Source organism: Acinonyx jubatus, chromosome B4 (assembly GCF_027475565.1).
Source record: "Acinonyx jubatus isolate Ajub_Pintada_27869175 chromosome B4, VMU_Ajub_asm_v1.0, whole genome shotgun sequence".
Taxonomy (NCBI): domain Eukaryota; kingdom Metazoa; phylum Chordata; class Mammalia; order Carnivora; family Felidae; genus Acinonyx; species Acinonyx jubatus.
Window position 1 is genome coordinate 17,524,368 of NC_069387.1, and position 19,695 is coordinate 17,544,062.

General features: G+C 36.8%; 1 protein-coding gene across 3 annotated transcripts in view; it reads left to right on the plus strand.

Moving 5' to 3' along the window:
• The window catches only part of MALRD1 (MAM and LDL receptor class A domain containing 1), a 754,681-nt gene that overhangs the window by 157,358 nt on the left and 577,628 nt on the right, over positions 1–19,695 (plus strand). For all 3 annotated transcript variants that reach the window (XM_027074220.2, XM_053225367.1, XM_053225368.1), the window contains 4 exons: positions 1,755–1,907; positions 2,317–2,422; positions 3,109–3,476; positions 6,916–7,328. In XM_027074220.2, coding sequence (XP_026930021.1) covers positions 1,755–1,907; positions 2,317–2,422; positions 3,109–3,476; positions 6,916–7,328 — 1,040 coding nt within the window. The remainder of the gene's footprint in view (positions 1–1,754; positions 1,908–2,316; positions 2,423–3,108; positions 3,477–6,915; positions 7,329–19,695) is intronic.

The window sequence follows — 19,695 nt, forward strand, 5'->3', positions numbered from 1 at the left end:
ATTTGAATACTGAACATTGAAATGGCAACATATTTTGAAACCACGGGAATCTATGTATATTTATGGGTTATTTATTTATTATGCATTTGCAAACAGAGATGGCTTTTAAAAATGCAAAGTCTTCAATATTCTTAACATTTATCCCTAATTTCTCATAATTATCATGATTCTTTTTTTGCTCTTGAGCAGCATTTCATTTTGTTTCACCATAAATTTCTAAACTTTGCTTGGGAGATCCTCATTCTAAATATAGCAGTAATTTGTTGATTTTTCTGGTTCCTAATATAATGAAATGGAGTTATTCCTTGCTTATTAAAGTTGATACAATATTTAAAAAAGTATTTAATTTTAAAGGTATTTATTTTTATACATTCTCATTGACTTTTGGTCACATTTTGTGTCAGGAAACCTGACAGAAAGCAGGTATATTTTTGAAATCAGATATTTTACAGAAACTTAAGAAATAATATTGATTTATAGTATTTGTAAGTCATTTTATAATATTTTATGTTTATAATGTTACAATTCACCTCACCTTCCTCTCTGTGTAAGTATAGTATTTTCAAAATTGAAAATGATTTTTCACTAGGTTAAAATTCCCTTGTGAGTTTGAATTTTATAATCTTATTGAGTGATTTACTTTATACTTTTATTCCCTAAGCTTCCTGCTTTCTACCTAAGTCTTTTTATAAAGGCACATCTATGCAGTTTAGTATTCTTTCCTTGGATAAAAATAACTAATGGCCAAGGATTCCAGTGCAAAGTCATCAAATCTCATTTTGCATTGGGATATATAGTAATATCTGAATGTCCACATTGAACAAACCCAGATTGTGCCTTTTGGGTTTATCTTTTTTTCCAGTCTCACAACAATTAAAAATTATTGTCAATAGTTGCAGAAAGAATATTAGATTTGGAGTGAAAATATCTGGATTTCAGACCATTTTACATCTTCATAATTCTGTGATCTTGGTTAAGTTAGTAACTTTCCTGAACTTTCTTTTTTTCTTCTTTAAAACAACTACAACAATAACACTTTCCTCTAGGCTATTGTGAAAGTTTGATCTATATAAAGCACTTGGTTCAGAGTCTATGACATAAGGTATCTGCTATATATCAGCCATAATTTGACACTATTATTATGACTTCCCAGTCCTTCTCTTTCTTTTTTTCTTATGGCTTTGTGGAAATTAACTGTTTCTTACATATTTACCTGAAAAGTGGGTCAAATTATTCTGCCCTGCACAAATTACGTAATGCATACGATGCTGTGGTAAATAATTCAGCTCTACAAAATTGCTGGTGAACATCATATTAAATATAATCTGGAATTCTTAAATACTAAAAATTTTTAAAGTGGCTACTTTTCATGTTTTAGTGTTTAATAATCTGTAGGAACAATTAAATCTTCCAGGTGATGTAATAGTGGCGGAGAAGTAACATGAGTATCAGGATAAATTAGGCAAACCTTGGCAAATCTATAATCAATATGGCTGACGAATGCTGTTTCCTTGAAAAAATATTTGGAAAAAAGTTTAATTTCTTGGTAATTCTGCTTTATCAATTTCCAGTATGAAAAGAACAACTCTGTTGTGTTTTAATTGTTTAGATCAGATAGGATCCTTTTTTTCCTCAAATGTGTCCTTTAAAGTATTTAGAGAAGTATAATAAGGTGATTTCAGTTGATCTCTATCCTTTCTAAAGCGTGTGAATACTTTGGAGAGTCACCCTAAGAGTCCCATTTTGTTCTTCAGGTTCCAAATGTGACTTTGAAGCAAATAGCTGTGGTTGGTTTGAAGCAATTAGTGGTGACCATTTTGACTGGATATGGAACTCTAGAAGTAACCTTTCAGCTGAATTTGAACAACAGGCTCCACCTTGGGATCATACTCACAGAACAGCTCAAGGTAAGACACAAGGAGAGGTTCTTAGTTACTACTTCCATTCACCCTGGGTCAGGTCTGAGAAGAGAAAGAGAAGCATTTAAAGTTCTACGTTACTAAGACAAATTGTATGACATTTGAATATTGGCAATTATTCTTACGTTGTCAATGTGAAATGACTCCTTTATGGGTGGTGGGGAGGGAGTCCAGTTCTCTTTTTGACTGAATTCACTGAAATTATTAACTTTTGTGGACATTTTCACATAGATGTAGATACTAGTTTAGTATTTATAAGAGTAGACTTGAGTCACAATCACTGTTATTGATTTTTAATTGTATAGTCTTAATTTTTGTCAGGTGTAGAATTCAGTGTAGGGTTAAAAGGCAGGTGTTTCAACTCAGTTGGCTGATTTACGTATTTGTATTTCAATAGGACATTTTATGTTCATTCTGAAGAAAAGCAGAAGCTTGTCACAAGTTGCTAAACTCCAGAGCCCAACTTTCAGCCAGGCAGGACCTGGATGCACACTTTCCTTCTGGTAAATATTAAAATCCGGGATGCCTGGGTGGCTCAGTCATTTAAGCATCTGACTTCGGCTCAGGTCATGATCTCATGGTCTGTGAGTTCGAGACCCGCGTCAGGATCTATGCTGTCAGTTCAGAGCCTGGAGTCTGCTTCGGATTCTGTATCTCCCTCTCTCTCTGCCCCTCCCCCATCATGCTCTGTCTCTCTCTGTCTCGCAAAAAACGAATAAACGTTAAAAAAAAAATACTAAAATCTGTGGTCAACTACCCTTGCAGCCCAGTGGTTGCAGGCATACTCCTGAACTTACTGGACTTTCAGATTTGCCCTGGGTTTGGCTTTAAAAATAGCTATTGCATTTGATTTATACAGTTAGCATTTTACTTGGAGTATATTATCCATATTTGTTGTGTTCTTTCTTTAGATGAAAGGGACTCTTCCCCTCCAACAAGGGATTATAATTGAGTTAACACTGCTTTGATTTAACACTGGATTGACCTCCTTGAGACAGGCTCCTGGGATCCTGCACTCCAGAGAATGCACCTCAGCAGATATGAGCAACCACAGTTACTGCAAGAAATAAAGGCATCCATTATGATAACTAATAATTAATTGACTTTTAACCAGGTGAAAGAGTCTGTAAGTTAAATACTTAGTCGATCCCATAAATCATTTCCATTTCTTGTGTTTGCTCTTTTTCAGGTTTTATAACTATGGTCTATCAGTGGGAGCAGCTGAGCTACAGCTACATGTGGAAAATTCTAGCGACCCTACAGTACTCTGGAGAGTATTATATAACCAGGGCAACCAGTGGTCACAGGCGACTATTCAGCTTGGACGCCTTACTCAGCCCTTCCATTTGTCACTAGATAAAGTCAGTCTTGGCATTTATGATGGGGTCTCGGCTATTGATGACATCAGATTTGAAAATTGCACTCTTCCCCTTCCTGCGGAGAGCTGTGAGGAGCCAGATTTTTTCTGGTGTCGACACACCAAGGCTTGCATAGAAAAACTTCTGTTATGTGATCTGGTGGATGATTGCGGTGATCACACTGATGAGGCCAACTGTGGTAAGTTTTTTTTTTTTTTTTGCTTGTTTGTTTGTTTGTTTGTTTGTTTTGGTCCTTATATTGATAGTGGTGACCTTGATCAGGTCACTGTTTTCTAGGCAATCAAAGCAAAGACACTAAGCATTGTTCCAAAGTTGATGACTGTTCAGTTAATTGGGCTACCAGTATTTGTTATGTAGACTCATAAAATCCATACCAGAGACACAGTGATGAAACACAACTACCGAGTCTCAGACCTCATGGAGCTTACTGTTTAACTGAGGAGATATATATTGTTCAAATATTTAAAAATTAACTACAAAATGGCAGCTTAGATAGGCATTACAGAGGGAGATGCTCTGAATTTTTATAATGTATTGAATTTTTTAGAGGTGATGATTTAGCTGAGATCTGAAAAATAGTCAATTGAAGCATATATGCAAAAGCCCTGATATGTGACTGCATGGCAGGTGGAGGCCAGCCAGTGTGGCTGGAGTCGAGAGGTCAAGGGGAGACAGAGTGCAGCATAAGGACAGAGATGTGGGGGAGGCTAGGTTTGCAGATCTTGGTAGTCCGTATTAAGGAGGTTTTTCTTCATTTGAAAGTTTTTAGTAAGGAGGGTAATATAATAAAATTGGGCTTGTAAACCATGTCACTGTAAATACAGTGTGATGAGCGGATTGGAGGAGAAAGGTTTCAGGAGACCGATCAGGAGGCCATTGTGGTAGTCAACTAAGGAGGCGGAAGGCAGCCTGCGTCCCAGCGATAGTGATGGTGATGGAGGGACTGATGTTTGGGGAGATATTTAGGAGGGACATTTGATGGTGTTTTGGCTATAGGGAGCAGAGAGTGGCATGTCAAAGATACGTCCTGACTTTTTGGTTTAAATTCACCAAAACATTTATGGTATCGGATGATTGTATATGGTTTGCAGTTTAATAAACCTAGCTCCAGATATATCGTGCCCAGTGCAGTTGATCTTGAAAATGAATTAGAAGCTCAGAGTTGTTTTTTTTTTCAGATTTCAAAAATCAGTCAGAAAAAGAGTTTGCATCTTTCCTTGTCTAGAAATAGCAACAGTTCTTAAAATTCAAGCTATTTGCCTATTAAATTGTGAGGCTAATTATAAACCAAAAGGAAGCCATAATATGCTCGGTACATCATAGGAAACACTGCATCAAGAAATTTCCATATAAATTATTGTAGAGATTGTTGCATATATGTGATTTTTATATAGGTAGATTGAAGTCAGAATTACCATGTGTCTCATTACACAACTAATACCTTGAGTGGATATAAATAAAGTTGATAATTTAGACATGGGCTGACATAAGAAGTGTTACTTGTCATTGAGGCAATTTATTTTTTGCAAATTCAGAAAGCTTTTTCATCTTTTCCAAGGTCTCCAAATCCTACACCTCCACAAAATGTTGATCTGTTGCTGGAAAGAAGCAAATTATCCTTCCGACTACCCAGTAGTAACTTAGTAGCAGGGAATTATGGCCATACAAGTGTAATAGCAAAATACTTTCAGTGACGAAGTACTAATGAAAGGAAACCATAGTGGCATTAGACTGTCAGTTTCTCCTACAGCTCTCCATATAGACCTGTTACTTTATTACATAGAATGCGTTAGACATCCAGAAATCTGTGTTGTATTTCCTAAAGGTTCCTATGTTTAGAGACATAGTATTTTATTTGAAGGTGGAGCTACGTGTATTCCCTTTTGAAGTAAAGACTGAGCATGCAGTCAGTATGAAGACAGGCAGTATCGAAATCTCCTGGCTTCAGTGCCAGTTATATGTCAAAAAACTTCACAGCTTGACATTCTCCTTCTGCTCCACCGCCACAGACTGACACCTGGAGAGTACACTGTGGGGCCCCAGTTCACGTCACAGCTGGGCTTGATTAGTCACAAGTGAGGAAATATCAAATGAAAGCTCATCTCCCATTTGACATTTACTCACTTGGTTCCCTTCATTAGGTCTAAGCCCCTGTTCTGTGGTTTTCAAAGACAGATGATTTGTTCTTGCCTGGCTGCATTTATCCACATATGCTTGTATTTATTGTTTCAGCATATTTATTCACCTTTGGCACCAAGTGCACTCACTAAGATGAATAGTTAAAAGATAACTGACATTTGTTTTTTTTTTAAATATTAGCTTATGTAAATGAAGCTAAAATGTAGAACTACTCGTTAATTCTAATTCCTGTTTTTTTTTTTTTTTCCTCCCCAATTAATGCTAGATGTACATTCTGTTGCATTTATTCTAAACCAATCCTTGGTGTCTACAAAATGCTCACCTCCTGAGAAGTGAATTCCTCTATTATCCTAGAAATTAAGGTAGATCAGCTAGTTGACAAGGGACAAGTCAGTTTTTCCTAAGTGCTTTGAATCCTTCTAGTGACTGAAAGTTTCAAAGCTCCGGCTCAAAGGTGCTACAATCCAGTGAGAAGAAAAAAAATGCCTCCCAGGAGACACAGCCAAGAGTCCACTGGGCACACAGCACAGCAGGAGGCATGAATAGAGGAAGGAGAGAGGGGCGAGGTGTTTAAGGCACATGTAGAAGATGGCCTATGCCAAGGGGAAGGGTATGAACAGGAAGTTAACTTGGGAAAGGTGAAGCTTGAAAGATAGAGGAATTTAGGCTTAAGTTGAAATGAGTACCTATGGAAGGATTTTGAATACAGAAGGAAAATGATAAACTGCCGTGGAAGAATGGTCATTCTGGCATTGGCGTGTTACTGTGGCAAGATGATGCCAGAAAGAAGAGTTTTTCAGCATGGGGTCTGGAAAACACTGGCATCAGGATCATCTTGGGTGCTTATTAAAATATGGATCCTGGGCTTCACCCCATGTCTGACAAACGAGTAATTTGTACAGGACTTTGCCATGGACTAAGCAATTATACCATGCACCTCAGGTGATTCTGAAAGGTTGAGACCCTATGAAAATATGACAGTTCTCAGTTCCGTGTGTGAGAATCACCAAGGGAGGTGATGAAGTATCCTGAAGTCCAGATGCACTGTTTGTACCAATTAAATCAACATCTCCGGAGATGAATTCTCGGCTTTAGTGTGTTTTGTTTTGATTTTTCATGCTCACTGGGGATTGAAACATTCGGCTAAGGTTGAAATCAGCTGAACCAGAAGTTTGTTGTGTTGGGTCAGCCATGGTGTCATGACCATTTGCATAGAGTTATAGTGCTAGAAATGGTGGAGGGATGGGCATAAAAGGCATTTGGAAAATAATGGCTGAAGTGATGCCACCTTCAGTCTATAAAATATGATTACTTGATTTAAGTCTAGGATTTATTCACTTTTTAAAAACTTTAATGTTGCATTTGAGAAAAAAGTTAAAATGGTTAACCTTGGCAGGAGCAAAATATCAACTGGTATTTTTAATCATAGTTATTTTTGTCCTTAATTTTCTTTTGCTCTCGTTTAATGCCAATTGCAGTACCCGAGCTACAGTGTAACTTTGAAAATGGAATTTGTAACTGGGAACAAGATACAGAAGATGACTTTGATTGGACCAGGAAGCACGGTCCAACCCCAACACTTAATACAGGGCCAATGAAGGATAATACTTGGGGCACAGCTAAAGGGCACTATCTCTACATAGAATCTTCGGAGCCTCAGGTTTTCCAAAACAGAGCCGCTCTGCTCAGTCCTGTCCTTAATGCCACTGATGCAGACAGCTGCACCTTCCGCTTCTATTACCACATGTTCGGGAAGCACATTTACAGGCTGGCCATCTACCAGCGGGTCTGGAGTAACACAAGAGGACAGCTGCTATGGCAGATATTTGGGAACCAAGGCAACAGATGGACAAGGACACGCCTCAACATTTCCAGCAGGCGGCCTTTTCAGGTATGGATAATGGATTTTGTAATATGTATTTAAAATGCATCAGGATGTCTAGGGAATATGAAGGATTGCTGTGTTCTTGAATGAAAAGCAAGTGGAATTTGATCAAAGTTACTTCAGTACACATTTATCATTCAATTAAGGGGGTACCAGAGCTTGTTAAGTTGCTTTTCTCCCTGAATACCCCTAATAATGGGTGATTAACATTTCTAAAGGTGGACACATGTCACTGGAAGCAGCTGAAGGTCCCTCTGACTTTAAGTAATTTTTCTACTGAAAAAAAAATCTGGAGGGAAAGGAGTTTTGCACAAATTCTGGTATTGTGCCAAAAGTTCAGATTCTTCAGTCTGTTATTTTGAATACTTCATTTGACTTTTGCCACATTTTATAGGTAAGCAACAAAAATTCAAGAAGAGTGCATGCTTTGTTGGAAAAACACACAGCTACTCTGGGGCATAAAACACACAGCTAATCTAGGTCTCCTTACTCCCGGTGGAATATTCTTTATTCTGATTCTCACCTACCTTCTCCTACCTAAAAGGAAAACTTGGACTGGCAGTTTAAATGCTTATGTGGCTTTTTCCGTTTTGTGAAGGAATTTAGCATCTATTATCTATCCCTTTGATTCCCTCAGCAATTCCCTGAAGTGGGTAAGTCAGAGATCCTTTTTGTCAGTTTTACAGATACAAAGAAAAAAAACTCAAAGAGGTTATTTATATCTAGCCAAATACATATTGAGCAGCAGAATGGGGACTTGGGCTGGGACCCACAATTTCCAATTAATTCACGTTCATTCCCTTTGTAATATATCATACAGCCTGTCACATGGAGGAGGGTTGAATATTCTTTTTTCCCTTTGCTCTAACAGATCTATGTATAATATACAAGGAGAAACTTCTTACCTATCCAGGCGAAATTTTTTTTTCCTTTTTACATGTACTAAATTTCTTTGGTACCCTAATTTAAAGCACTGTCTCTATTTTTTATTTTTTAGTGTTAATTTATTTTTGAGAGACAAAGAGAGACAGACTGTGAGCGGGGGAGGAACAGAGAGAGAGGGAGAGACAGAATCTGAAGCAGTCTCCAGGCTCTGAGCTGTCAGCACAGAGCCCGACGCAGGGCTCGAACCCATGAACCGTGAGATCATGACCTGAGCCAAAGTCAGATGCTTAAATGACTGAGCCACCCACGTGCCCTGAGCACTGTCTCTATTTAAATGTCTTGAGTTAACAGTTTTATAGCCAAGAGCTTAGCTCCAAGCCACCCGTTAAGAGCCATGGTAGATATGTATTGTACTTGGCTCACTAGAGAATGCATTGAGACTGGTGATGTGTCCAGACAGACATAAGCTGTAATCATGGGAACTAATCTGCCATATGTAGAGTGTTATCTTCCTGTTAGCCATAATGGTAAGATGTCTGTAATGATGTGAAATGAAACTGAAGGAAGGTTCTTTGACTTTCATTTAATAATGGCTCATCCACTGCAAATTAATATTTAATCAGATGAATTGTAATTTGGGTCAAACTGGCATTCAGTAGATAAACTCTCCTTATGATATTTACTCAAGAATCGGTTGCCAGGAGAAAATAACCTTGGCAAGGGGGCTGCTTCACATTCAGATGAATATGGAACTTTCCAAGGAATGCTTTGGTTGTGAATCTAAAACACAGAGATTGAAGTTTGAGACTCATTTTGGATGATACATGGAGTGCTCTGTTTGATTTTATGCAATGGTTCTTCTCGGCTTTTTATTTTTTTCAATGACATTCGGGCATGAAAAGGTGAAATCAGATTGTGCATGCTTTGTAGATTAATTATCCAAGATAGTAAAAATTGGGTCTAATTTAAACAACTAGATATTTTTCTTGATTGAATAATGAGTATACATAGTTGTTGCAACAGCAGGAATAAGCAAGATTTTATTTAACTCCGATATTGTAGGTGAAATTACCTACTATCAGTCCAGCAGACAACAGGTACTCATTTAATGTTTGTTTAAAAGAAAACTTCACGGATGTATGTTGACATCCAATATTACACTAATTTCAGGTATACAACATAGTGATTCAACAAGACTATATACTGTGTTCACCACAAGTGTAGCTACTACCTGTCCTAATTTATTGCTGTTACAATATAATTAACATGTTCAATAACTAGAAGCCTGTATCTCCCACTCACCTTCAACCATTTTGCCCAATACCCTCCCTTCTGGCAAATACCAGTCTGTATTTATAGGTCTGATTCTGCTTTTTGTTTATTTATTAATTTTTAAAAAAAATTCCACTTAGAGGAATTATATAGTTTTTGTCTTGTGTATTTCACTTAAGATAATTCCCCCTAGATTAATCCATGTTGTCTCAAATGGCACATCTCATTCTTTCTATGGCTATATAATATTTCATTGTGTGTATATGTGTGTGTTTGTGTGTGTGTGTCTGTATCCCACTTCTTATCCATTTGTCTATTGGTGGACATGTAGTTTGCTTCCATATCTTGACTATCTTTTGAAATTAGTGTTAGTGTGTTTTTTGGGTAAATACTAATGGAATTATTGGATATGATATTTCTATTTTTAATTTTTGAGCAACCTTCATACTGTTTTCCACAGTGGCTGCTCCAGTCTGAATTCCCACCATCAGTTCATGAGGATTCCTTTTTCTCCACATTCTCACTAAACCTTTTTATTTTTTGTGTTTTGGTTTTAGCCATTCTGACAGCTATATAGTAATATCTCGTGATTTTAATTTGCATTTACGTGATGATTAGTAATGTTGAGCATCTTTTTGTGTGTCTGTTGGCCACCTGAATGTCTTTGGAGAAATGTCTGTGTATGTCATCTGCCCATTTTTTAATTGATTTGTCTTTTTTTGGTATTGAGTTGTATAATTTCTTTATATATTTTGGATATTAACCCCTTATTGCATATAGCATTTGTAAATATCTTCTCCCATTCAGTAGGTTTCTTTTTGTTTTATTGATGGTAAACTTTGCTGTGTAAAAGCTTTTTATTTTGATTTAGTCCCAATAGTTTGTTTTTTATTTTGTTTCCTTGCCGCAGGAGATATATTTTAAAAAATATTGTTACAGCTGAGGTCAGAGAAATTACTAGTCCTCTCTTCTAGGATTTTTATGGTTTAGGTCTCACATTTAAGTCTTTAATCCATTTTGAGTTTGTGTGTGGTGTGAGAAAGTGGTCAAGTTTCATTCTTTTTCATGTGGCTGTCCAGTTTTCCCAGCACCGTTTTTGAAGAGACATGTTTTCCCCATTGTTTATTCTTGCTTCCTTATTCATAGATTAATTGACCATAAACTCATGTGTTTATTTCTGAGCTCTCTCTTGTTTTTCATTGATCTATATGTTTGTTACTCTATCAGTACCATACTGTTTTGACTACTACAGCTTATATATTTTGAAATCTGGGATTGTGATACCTCTAGCTTTGTTCTTTCTGAAGATTGCTTTGGCTATTGTGGGTCTTTTGTGGTTCCATACAAATTTCAGTATTATTTATTCTAGTTCTAGTCTTTTGTGGTTCCATACAAATTTCAGTATTCTCTATTTTAGTTCAGTATTTTTTATTCTAGTTCTGTGAAAAATGCTGTTGCATTTTCATAGGGATTGCATTAAATCTGTGAGGTGACATTTTAACAATATAATTTCTCAAGTCCATGAACATGAAATATCTTTGTTTTTTGTGTGGGTCATCTTCAGTTCCTTTTATCAGGGTTTTATAGTTTTCAGAGTACAGACCTTTCACCTCTTAGGTATTTATTGTTTTTGATACAATTTTAAATAGTGTTGTTTCTTAAATTTCTCTTTCTGCTACTTCATTTAGAATGTATAGAAACACCTCCAATTTCTGGATATCGATTTTGTATTCTGCAAATTTACTGAATTCATTTATTGCTTCTAGTAGTTTTTTGGTAGTGTTTTCAGTATTTTCATATAATCTGCAAATAGGGAAGGTTTTACTTCGTCTTTACCAATATGGGTCCCCCTCATTTCTTTTTCTTGTCTGATTGCTGTAGGTAGGACTCTGGTACTATTTTGAATAAAACAGTGCATCCTTGTCTTGCACCTTATCCTAGAGGAAAAGCTCTGTCTTTCCCCATTAAAATGACGTTACCTGTGGGTTTTTCATATCTGTCCCTTATTATGTTGAGGTATGTTCCCTTGAAACCTACTTTGTTGAGGATTTCCACCATGAATGGATTTTGTTCTTTGTAGTGTGCTTTTTTGGCATCTATTGAAATGATCATATAGTTTTATCCTTTCTCTTATTGATATGATTTATGACACTGATTGATTTGTGAATGTTGAACCACTCTTACATCCCAAGAATAAATCCCACTTGATCATGGTAAATTATTTATATTGATTGATGTGAGAATAATGAACCACACTCACATCTCCGGAATAAAATCCACTTAATTGTGGAGAACTATTTGTTTAACGTATTGTTGAATTCAGTTTGCTAATTTCATGTATATTCATCAGAGATACTGACCTGTAGTTCTTTGTTGTTGTTGTTGTTGTGTCTTTATCCGGTTTGGCTTCATGGAATGAATTTGCAACCTTTCCTTCCTCTTTTATTTTTTGGAATAATTTGAGAAGTATATTAACTGCTTGGTAGAATTCACCTGTGAAACCATGTGGTCCTAGACTTTTGTTTTTTGGGAGTTGTATGATTATTGATTCAATTTCATTGCGGGTAATTGGTCTGTTCAAATTTACATTTTTCTTCTTAAATTGGTTTTGGGAGGTCATATGTTTTTAGAAATTTATCCATGTTTCTAGGTTGTCCATTTTGTTGGCATAAAAATTTTTATAATATGCTTTTATAATCCCTTGTATTTCTATGATGTCAGTCATTATTTCTCCTCTTTCATTTCTAGTTTGAGTCCTCACTCTTTTTGGGGGTGGGTGACTCTGGATGAATGTTTATTAATTTTGTTGACCTTTTCAAAGAATCAACTCCTAATTTTCATTGATCTGTTCACTTTTTTTGGTTGTTCTTTCATTTCATTGATTTCTGCTCTTTGCTATTTCCTTCATTCTCCTGGTTTTGGATTTGTTTATTCTTTTTCTAGTTCTTTTAAGTGTAGGGTTAGGTTATTTATTTGAAACTTTTCTTGCTTCTTGAGGTAGACCTGTATTGCTATCAACTTCCCTGTTAGGACCACTTTTGCTGTATCACAAAGATTTTGGACTGTTGTATTTTCACTTTTATTTGTCTCAATGCATTTAAACATTTTTTTTTCTTTGATTTTTTTGGTGGGCCAAGAAATTGTTAACAGCATGCTATTTAATTTCCATGTATTTGTGTAATCTCCAGATTTTTTCTTGCTGTTGATTTCTAGTTTCATAGCATTGTGGTCAGAAAAGATGCATGGTATGACTGTCTTTTTGAATTTGTTTATTCTTGTTTCATGGCCCAACACATGATCTGTTTTGGAGAATATCCCATGTTCACTTCAGAAGGATGTACATTCCACTCTTCATATGTTCTGAATTATCTTTTAGATCCGTCTTGTCCCTGTGGCATTCAAAGCCAATATTTCCTTCTTGATTTTGTCTTTGGATGATCTGTCCATTTATGTAAATTGACTGTTAAAGTCCCTATTACTGTATTACTATTGATTACCTCCTTTATGTTTGTTATTCTGCTTTATGTCATTGGATTCTCCCATTTTGGGTGCATAAATATTTCTAATTGTTCTGTCTTCTTATTCCATTGTCTCCTTTATTATGATATAGTGTCCTTTATCTCCTGTTTTAAAGTCTATTTTGTCTGACATCAGCATTGCTTCCCCAGTTTTCTTTTCAATTCCATTGCATGATAAATGCTTCCATCTCCTCACTTTCAATCAGTGTATTTCTTTGGGACTGGAATGAGTCTCCTGTAGGGAGAATATACATTGGTTTTCCTTGTTACCTATTCTATCACCCTATGTCTTTTGATTGGAACATTTAGTCCACCTGCATTTCAAGTAATTATTGACAGGTACATAATCATTTGCATTTTTAAACTTATTTTATCATTGTTTTTGTATTCTCCATTACTTTCTTCTCTTGCTCTTTTCTCAGGGTTTGCTAGCTTTCTTTAGTAATGTACTTGGATTTCTTCTCTTTATTATTTCCATATCTATTACTGTTTTTTGACTTGTGGTTATCATTACATTTATGTATAGAATCTTATTAGGAGTCTGTTTTAAGTCACGGTCACTAAGTTTGGCCCATCCTAAAATCACTAAATTTTTACTCCTTTCTCTTCCACATGTTAAGTATATACTGCCATAGTTTACATCCTTTTATTGTGAATCACTTGACTGATTTTCTATAATTATATTTAATTTTTCTGCTTTTGTGCTTCCTACTTTTCTTAATCCTGCTTATGGTCTTTCCTTTCCACTCAAGGAGTCCTTTCACCTTTTTTCTAATGCTGGTTCATTGGTGATGAAATTCTTTTATTTTTGTTTGTCTGCAGAACTCTTTATCTCTCCTGATATTTGTCATGATAGGCTGCTGGATAGAGTATTATTGGTTGCAGGGTTTTGTTTTTTTCCCCCAGCACTTTGAATATATCGTGCCACTCCCTTCTGTCCTGCAAAATTCTTGCTGAAAAAATCAGCTGATAGTCTTATTTCCCTTGTATGTAGTTTTTTTCCCTCTTGGTATTTTTAAAATTTTCTATTACTATTTTTATCATTTTGATTCTTATGTGTCTTGGTATGAACCTCCTTGGGTTGATTTTGTCAGGGGCTTTCTGTGCTTCCTGGGTCTGAATGTCTGTTTCCTTTCCTAGATAAGGAAGTTTCAGCTATTATTTCTTCAAATACATTTTCTGCCCCCTTTTCTCTCTCTTATTTTTCTGGGACTCCTATAGCATGAATGTTATCATGCTTGATGGTGTCACTTGACTTCTCTTAATCTAATTCTCATTTCTTCTTATTTTTTCTTTTCTCACTTGTTCGACTTGATTGCTTTCCGTTACTCTGTCCTCTAGGTTGCTGCTTCCTCTAATCTACTATTTATTCCCTTTTGTGTATTTTTAATTTCAGTTATTGAGTTCTTTATCTCTGATTGGTTCCGTTTTTAATATTTTCCGTCTCTGTTGAAAGTCTCACTGAGGTCCTCCACTCCTTTCCCAAGTCCAGTGAGTATCTTTATGACGATTACTTTAAATCCTCTATTGGGCATATTACTTATCTTCATTTCATTTAGCTCTCTTGCTGTGATTTTGTTGTGTTCTTCATTTGGGACATATTCCTCTGTCTCCATATTTTTCTAAATCTGTGTCTGTTTCGATGTGTTAGGGAAATTCTGCCTGTTTTGGGCAGAGTTTGTTCCTTTTGTTTTTATTGAGCCAGTCTGGGGCCACCTAGGGCTTGAGTTGAACCAGACCCAGTGTTTGCCAGAGCTGCATTAGCACCCAACTGCAGGGCACTCTTCCTGTGTCTTTTCAGAAACTTTCATTGGTGGGTGAGGCCTCTTATCAGATCAGATGTCTACCCACAGCCCACCGCTGTTGGTCACGGTCACGTATGTGTGGTTACCTTCCCCTTTTCCTGGGGCATGAGTTACTTTGGAGTGGTGCTAGCTCCTGTCAGGTCTGATTGCACCCTGCCATGCTTGTGGCCCCACTTTGGATGGTCTTCTGCAAAGGGCATTTTGAAGGGCGCATGTCCATAAGACAACATGGAGGTAGGGTGCACGGTGCCAGGCATTGAAGGGGACCTGTAGCCCAGTGGGAAAACCCATGCTGAGGCCAGGCCATGGTTAGGGGGTGAGCCTACAGACGATCACAGAGGTTGGGTACACTCTTAGGAAGCTAGGTGGAGAGTGTTTTCACTGCACTGAATCCTGCAGGTGTCCATATATCTAGGCTGGGTGCTGGGCCAAGGAAATCTTTCCCATGAGCTCTTTTATTCTTCGAGTAGTCTTCTAAAGATCCCTGCCCTTTAGCACATGCTCTGAGATTAATAAATAAATCTCCCTCCTGTATACCCCAGGCTTTTTTCTGTATTTTTTCTGTATTTTTTACAGCTTTTATGCTGTATCTCAGTGGGGGCTGTTTCTTGTGCTGTCTTTTTAATGGCAGGGACTCGGTTTCCTCTTGCACTTTGGGTGGCTCTCCTGGAGCTGGATTTGCTGATCTTTAAAATTCAAGGGGTTAAGCCCTATTCACTGTAAGAACTCACAAAATTAGCCCTCTCTGGGTTCTAAAACCAAATGTTATGGGGATTTTTCTTCCCAGATGGGTCCCCTGTGCCTGGGGTGCCTGGTGTGGGGTCTGATCATCTCCCTTTCTGTGTCCTGGTGTCTTTCCTTTTGCAGACAATCCCACCAGTCAGTTGGGCTCCTGGCCACATTTCCACTCTTTCTACCTTCTCAGCGTGACCTCTTCTCTACATTTAGTTGTGGAAAATCTGTTCTGCCAGTCTTCCGGTCATTTTCTGGTTCATTTACTCTGATATAAGTGTTATCTAGGTGTATCCATGGGACGAAGTGAGCCTGGAGCCTTTCTACTCTATCTACTTTCCTAGGTCAACAAGGGATTCTCTTTTCTTTAACATTTGACACTTTAATGAATATACGTGGTGGTGCAGACCTCCTTCAGATCATCTCATTTGGAATTTTGGTTTTTGGAGTTGGATGTCTATTTCCATCCCTTGGTTAGCAAGGCTTTTAGTTATTATTGTTTCAAATCAGTTTTCCACACTTTTTTCTTCCTCTCCTGGGACCCCTATAATGTGAATGTTTGTTTGCTTAATGTTGTCCAAGAGATCTATTAAACTGCCCCCCCCCACTTTTTAAAAGTTCTTTTAGCTTTCCGCTGTTTAGTTTGTGTGCTTTCAATTCACGATTGCTTGTTTAAAGTGAAATACATAGGATAGAACTAGATTGTGCATGTAGGTATAGGAACTGTTCGGCTTATTAATGTCAGTTGAAGTAACTGACCACTGCTATTATGTGTGGCATGGTCTGTAAAGGCTCAGCTGGTCATTACATGTAAAACTTATGCCAAACTTCTAACTGATTTTTATTATAATCTTTATTGAAGTAAAACTGACATATAACAAACTAAAAATAATGAAATTTTAAACCATCACCATGATCAAGATAATAGATAAATATGCTTCACCTCTAAAAGTTTCCTTATGTCTCTTTGTAATACTTCCATTGGGTCCTCACTCCCATTCCCTGACAACCACTGAATTGGTTTCTCTCAGTGCACGTTAATTTATATTTCCCAAAATTTTATATAAATAGTACAGTATGTACTTTTTCTGACTTACTGCATTCAGAAGATTCTTTTATGTTACACAGTGTATCTGTAATTCATTTATTTCTGTTGTTGAGTAGTATTATATGGATGCAGCACAGATTATCTATTTAATTATTGATCAGTATTTGGGTTGCTTATAGTTTGGGATATTATAAGTAAATCTGCTGTGCACATTTGCATATAAGTACTTATATAAACATTTATTTTTATTTTTCTTGGTAAATACCCAGGAGTGGAATGGCTGTATCACATGCTAGAATTGTGTTTAACATTTTAAGAGACTCTTAAACAGGTTTTCGCAGGAACTGTGTTTTATCCCCATCAGTGGAATATATTAGTTCCAGTTCCTCCACATCTACCCAGTGCTTGTTATTATCAGTCTTCCTAATTTTAGTGTTAGAAGTATATATTATCTTAATGTGGTGTTAATTTGCATTGCCCTAAGCATTAATTATGTTGGCTGTATTTCCTATGCTTGCTGAATGGAACATAATTTGAAGTGTGTATTTAAATCTTTCCCCCTATTATTATTATTATTTAAAATCTTGTACCCAATTTTTAAATTGGATTTTTGTTTTCTTACTATAGAGTTTTGAGCTTTTCTATATTTTCTGATGCAAGCCCATTTTTTTAGATATGTTAATTACAAGCTTTTTCTCCCAGTCTGTAGCTTGTGTTTTAATTCTTTTAATAGATTCTTTACAGAAGAGACTCTTTTTAATTTTGATGAAGTCCAATTTATTACTAACTCAGATCCCCTAAGCTTTCATCTCCTCTTTCTCCTCTCCTTTGTGAACTTTGATTACATGTAAATTAAGCTGCTTGAAGTTGTTGTCCCAGAGCATATTCTTACTCTGGTCAGTTTTTTTTCCTAATTTTCTTTTCCTTCTTTGTTTTATTTTGTATAGTATCTACCTTTATATCTTAATGACTAATCTATTAATCCATTCCAGTGTATGTTTTCATCTCCTACATTGTCAATTTTATACCTAAATTTTGATTTTGGCCTTTAGTTCCCCTGTCTCTATATTAGAATATATAGAATAGTTTTAATAAGTGTTTTAGATGTTTGAAGTGATAGAAACAAGATACAGGTAAAGGAGATTTCCTGCTTGTGCCCCTCCCAACAATGATTTGGTAATCATCCAAGGACAAAGATGACTTTGAGGGAGCTTTGGGATCCAACTTCAGGCTGGGAACTGTACTGCCTGTTCAGAGAGCTGCCAGAGGTTATATCCATGCCCCAAAAAGTTGCCCCACCAGTCTCAGTCCAACAATAGATCCTGAATCCGCAGTATAAAATCTCCATTCCCTCTCAGTCATGGTACAGGAGTGATCCTACCTGCCCAGGGACTCACCAGGATTGTGTCCATCCATTCTCCTGGAGGTAGGCCTTCCAACTTTGGTCTAACTGTAACCCAGTTCTAACTCCTCACAGTCATGCTCAGGGGGTGTTCCTTTCCACCCAGGGACCTTCCCAGTTACCTGACAGGGGAGCCTTCTGAAGAACCACGTGGGAACCACATTGATCTGCACACCTGGTAACAGGCCCGCATTTACAGTCCCAAATACAGACCATGAGGCAGACCTCGGTCCTGTGCCAGCCATACTGATCAAGGTTCTGGAGGAAGTTCTTTCCAATCAGGAACCAGACGTGATCTATGTCAACCCAGGCCTCTGGTAACAGGCCTGACAACTGCAAAACCCACTGAGGATTCAGGGGCAGCCACATGACCTTGCTCTAATTCTGGTCAACTGTGATGTTGGAAGCATACTGGAAGCCTGAGGACCTGACAGAAGGAGGTCTTTAACTGCTGAAACCAGTCCATAATGATTGGAAGAGGGTTAGGTTTTTCAAATGCACAGATGGAAAGCAGGGCCACATGGATCATGAAGATTCAGGCAAACGTGGTGCCACCAAAGTAAATGAATAAACCTCCAATAATTGACCCCCAAAGAAGTGGAAATTTACAAATTTTCTGACGAAAAAATTCAGTCATCTTAAGCTCACTGAGATTAAAGTGAACACATTTACACAACTAAATGAATTTGAGGAAACAGTGCATGAACAACATTAGAAATTTAGTGAAGAAATATAAATCATAAATATAAAACCAAATAAGTCTGAGGCTTAAGAATAGTGACATAACTGAAAACTTCTTTAGAGAGCTTCAGCAGCAGACTTTATCATGCAGAAGAGTCAGGGAATTTAAACATGAGTATTCAGAATTAGCCACTGAGAGGAAGAGAAAGAAAAACAAGAGTGAAAGAAGCATATAGGAACTGTGGGACATTCAACTAGAGAAAAATATATGCATTATAGGAGTCCCACAAAGGGAAGAGAGAAAGGAGCAGAAAACTTATTTAAAGAAAAATGACAGAAGACTCCCGTATCATCAAGGTATTTGACCATTCAGGTGATGAAACTCAAAGGATTCCAAAGCAAGATTATCTCAAAGATTACTCTGAGACCCACTATATTCAAGTTGCCAAAAGTTAAAGACAAAAACTGTGAAAGCAACAAGAGAAAAGTGACTTGTCACACACAAGGGAACTCCCACCACATGGCTATCAGTGATATTCTTAGCAGAAACTTTACAGGCCAGGTGCGAATGGGATGATATATCCAAAGTACTAAAAGAAAAAAAAAACACAAAACAACCTGCCCACTACTAATACTATACATGGTAAAGCTATTCTTTTAAATGAAATAGAGATAAGACATTCCTAGATAAACAAAAGCTGAGGGAGTTCATCTCCAGTAGACATGCCTTACAATAAATGCTGGAAGAGGCTCCTTAAATTGAAATAAAAGTATGATAAGTAACAACATGAATACAGATGGAAGTGTAAAATTTACTGTAAATATAAATTTAGTCAAATTCAAACTGCTCTAATACTGTAGTGGTGAACAAATCTAGTATAACTAGTACAAAATCATAAAAATGTATTAAAAATAACTGAAGCTACAATAACTTGTTATTGGATATGCAATATAAAGAGATACAATTTATATGCAATGTAAAACATCAATAGCGTAAAATATGGAGGGAGAATAGCAGTAAGTTTGTAGA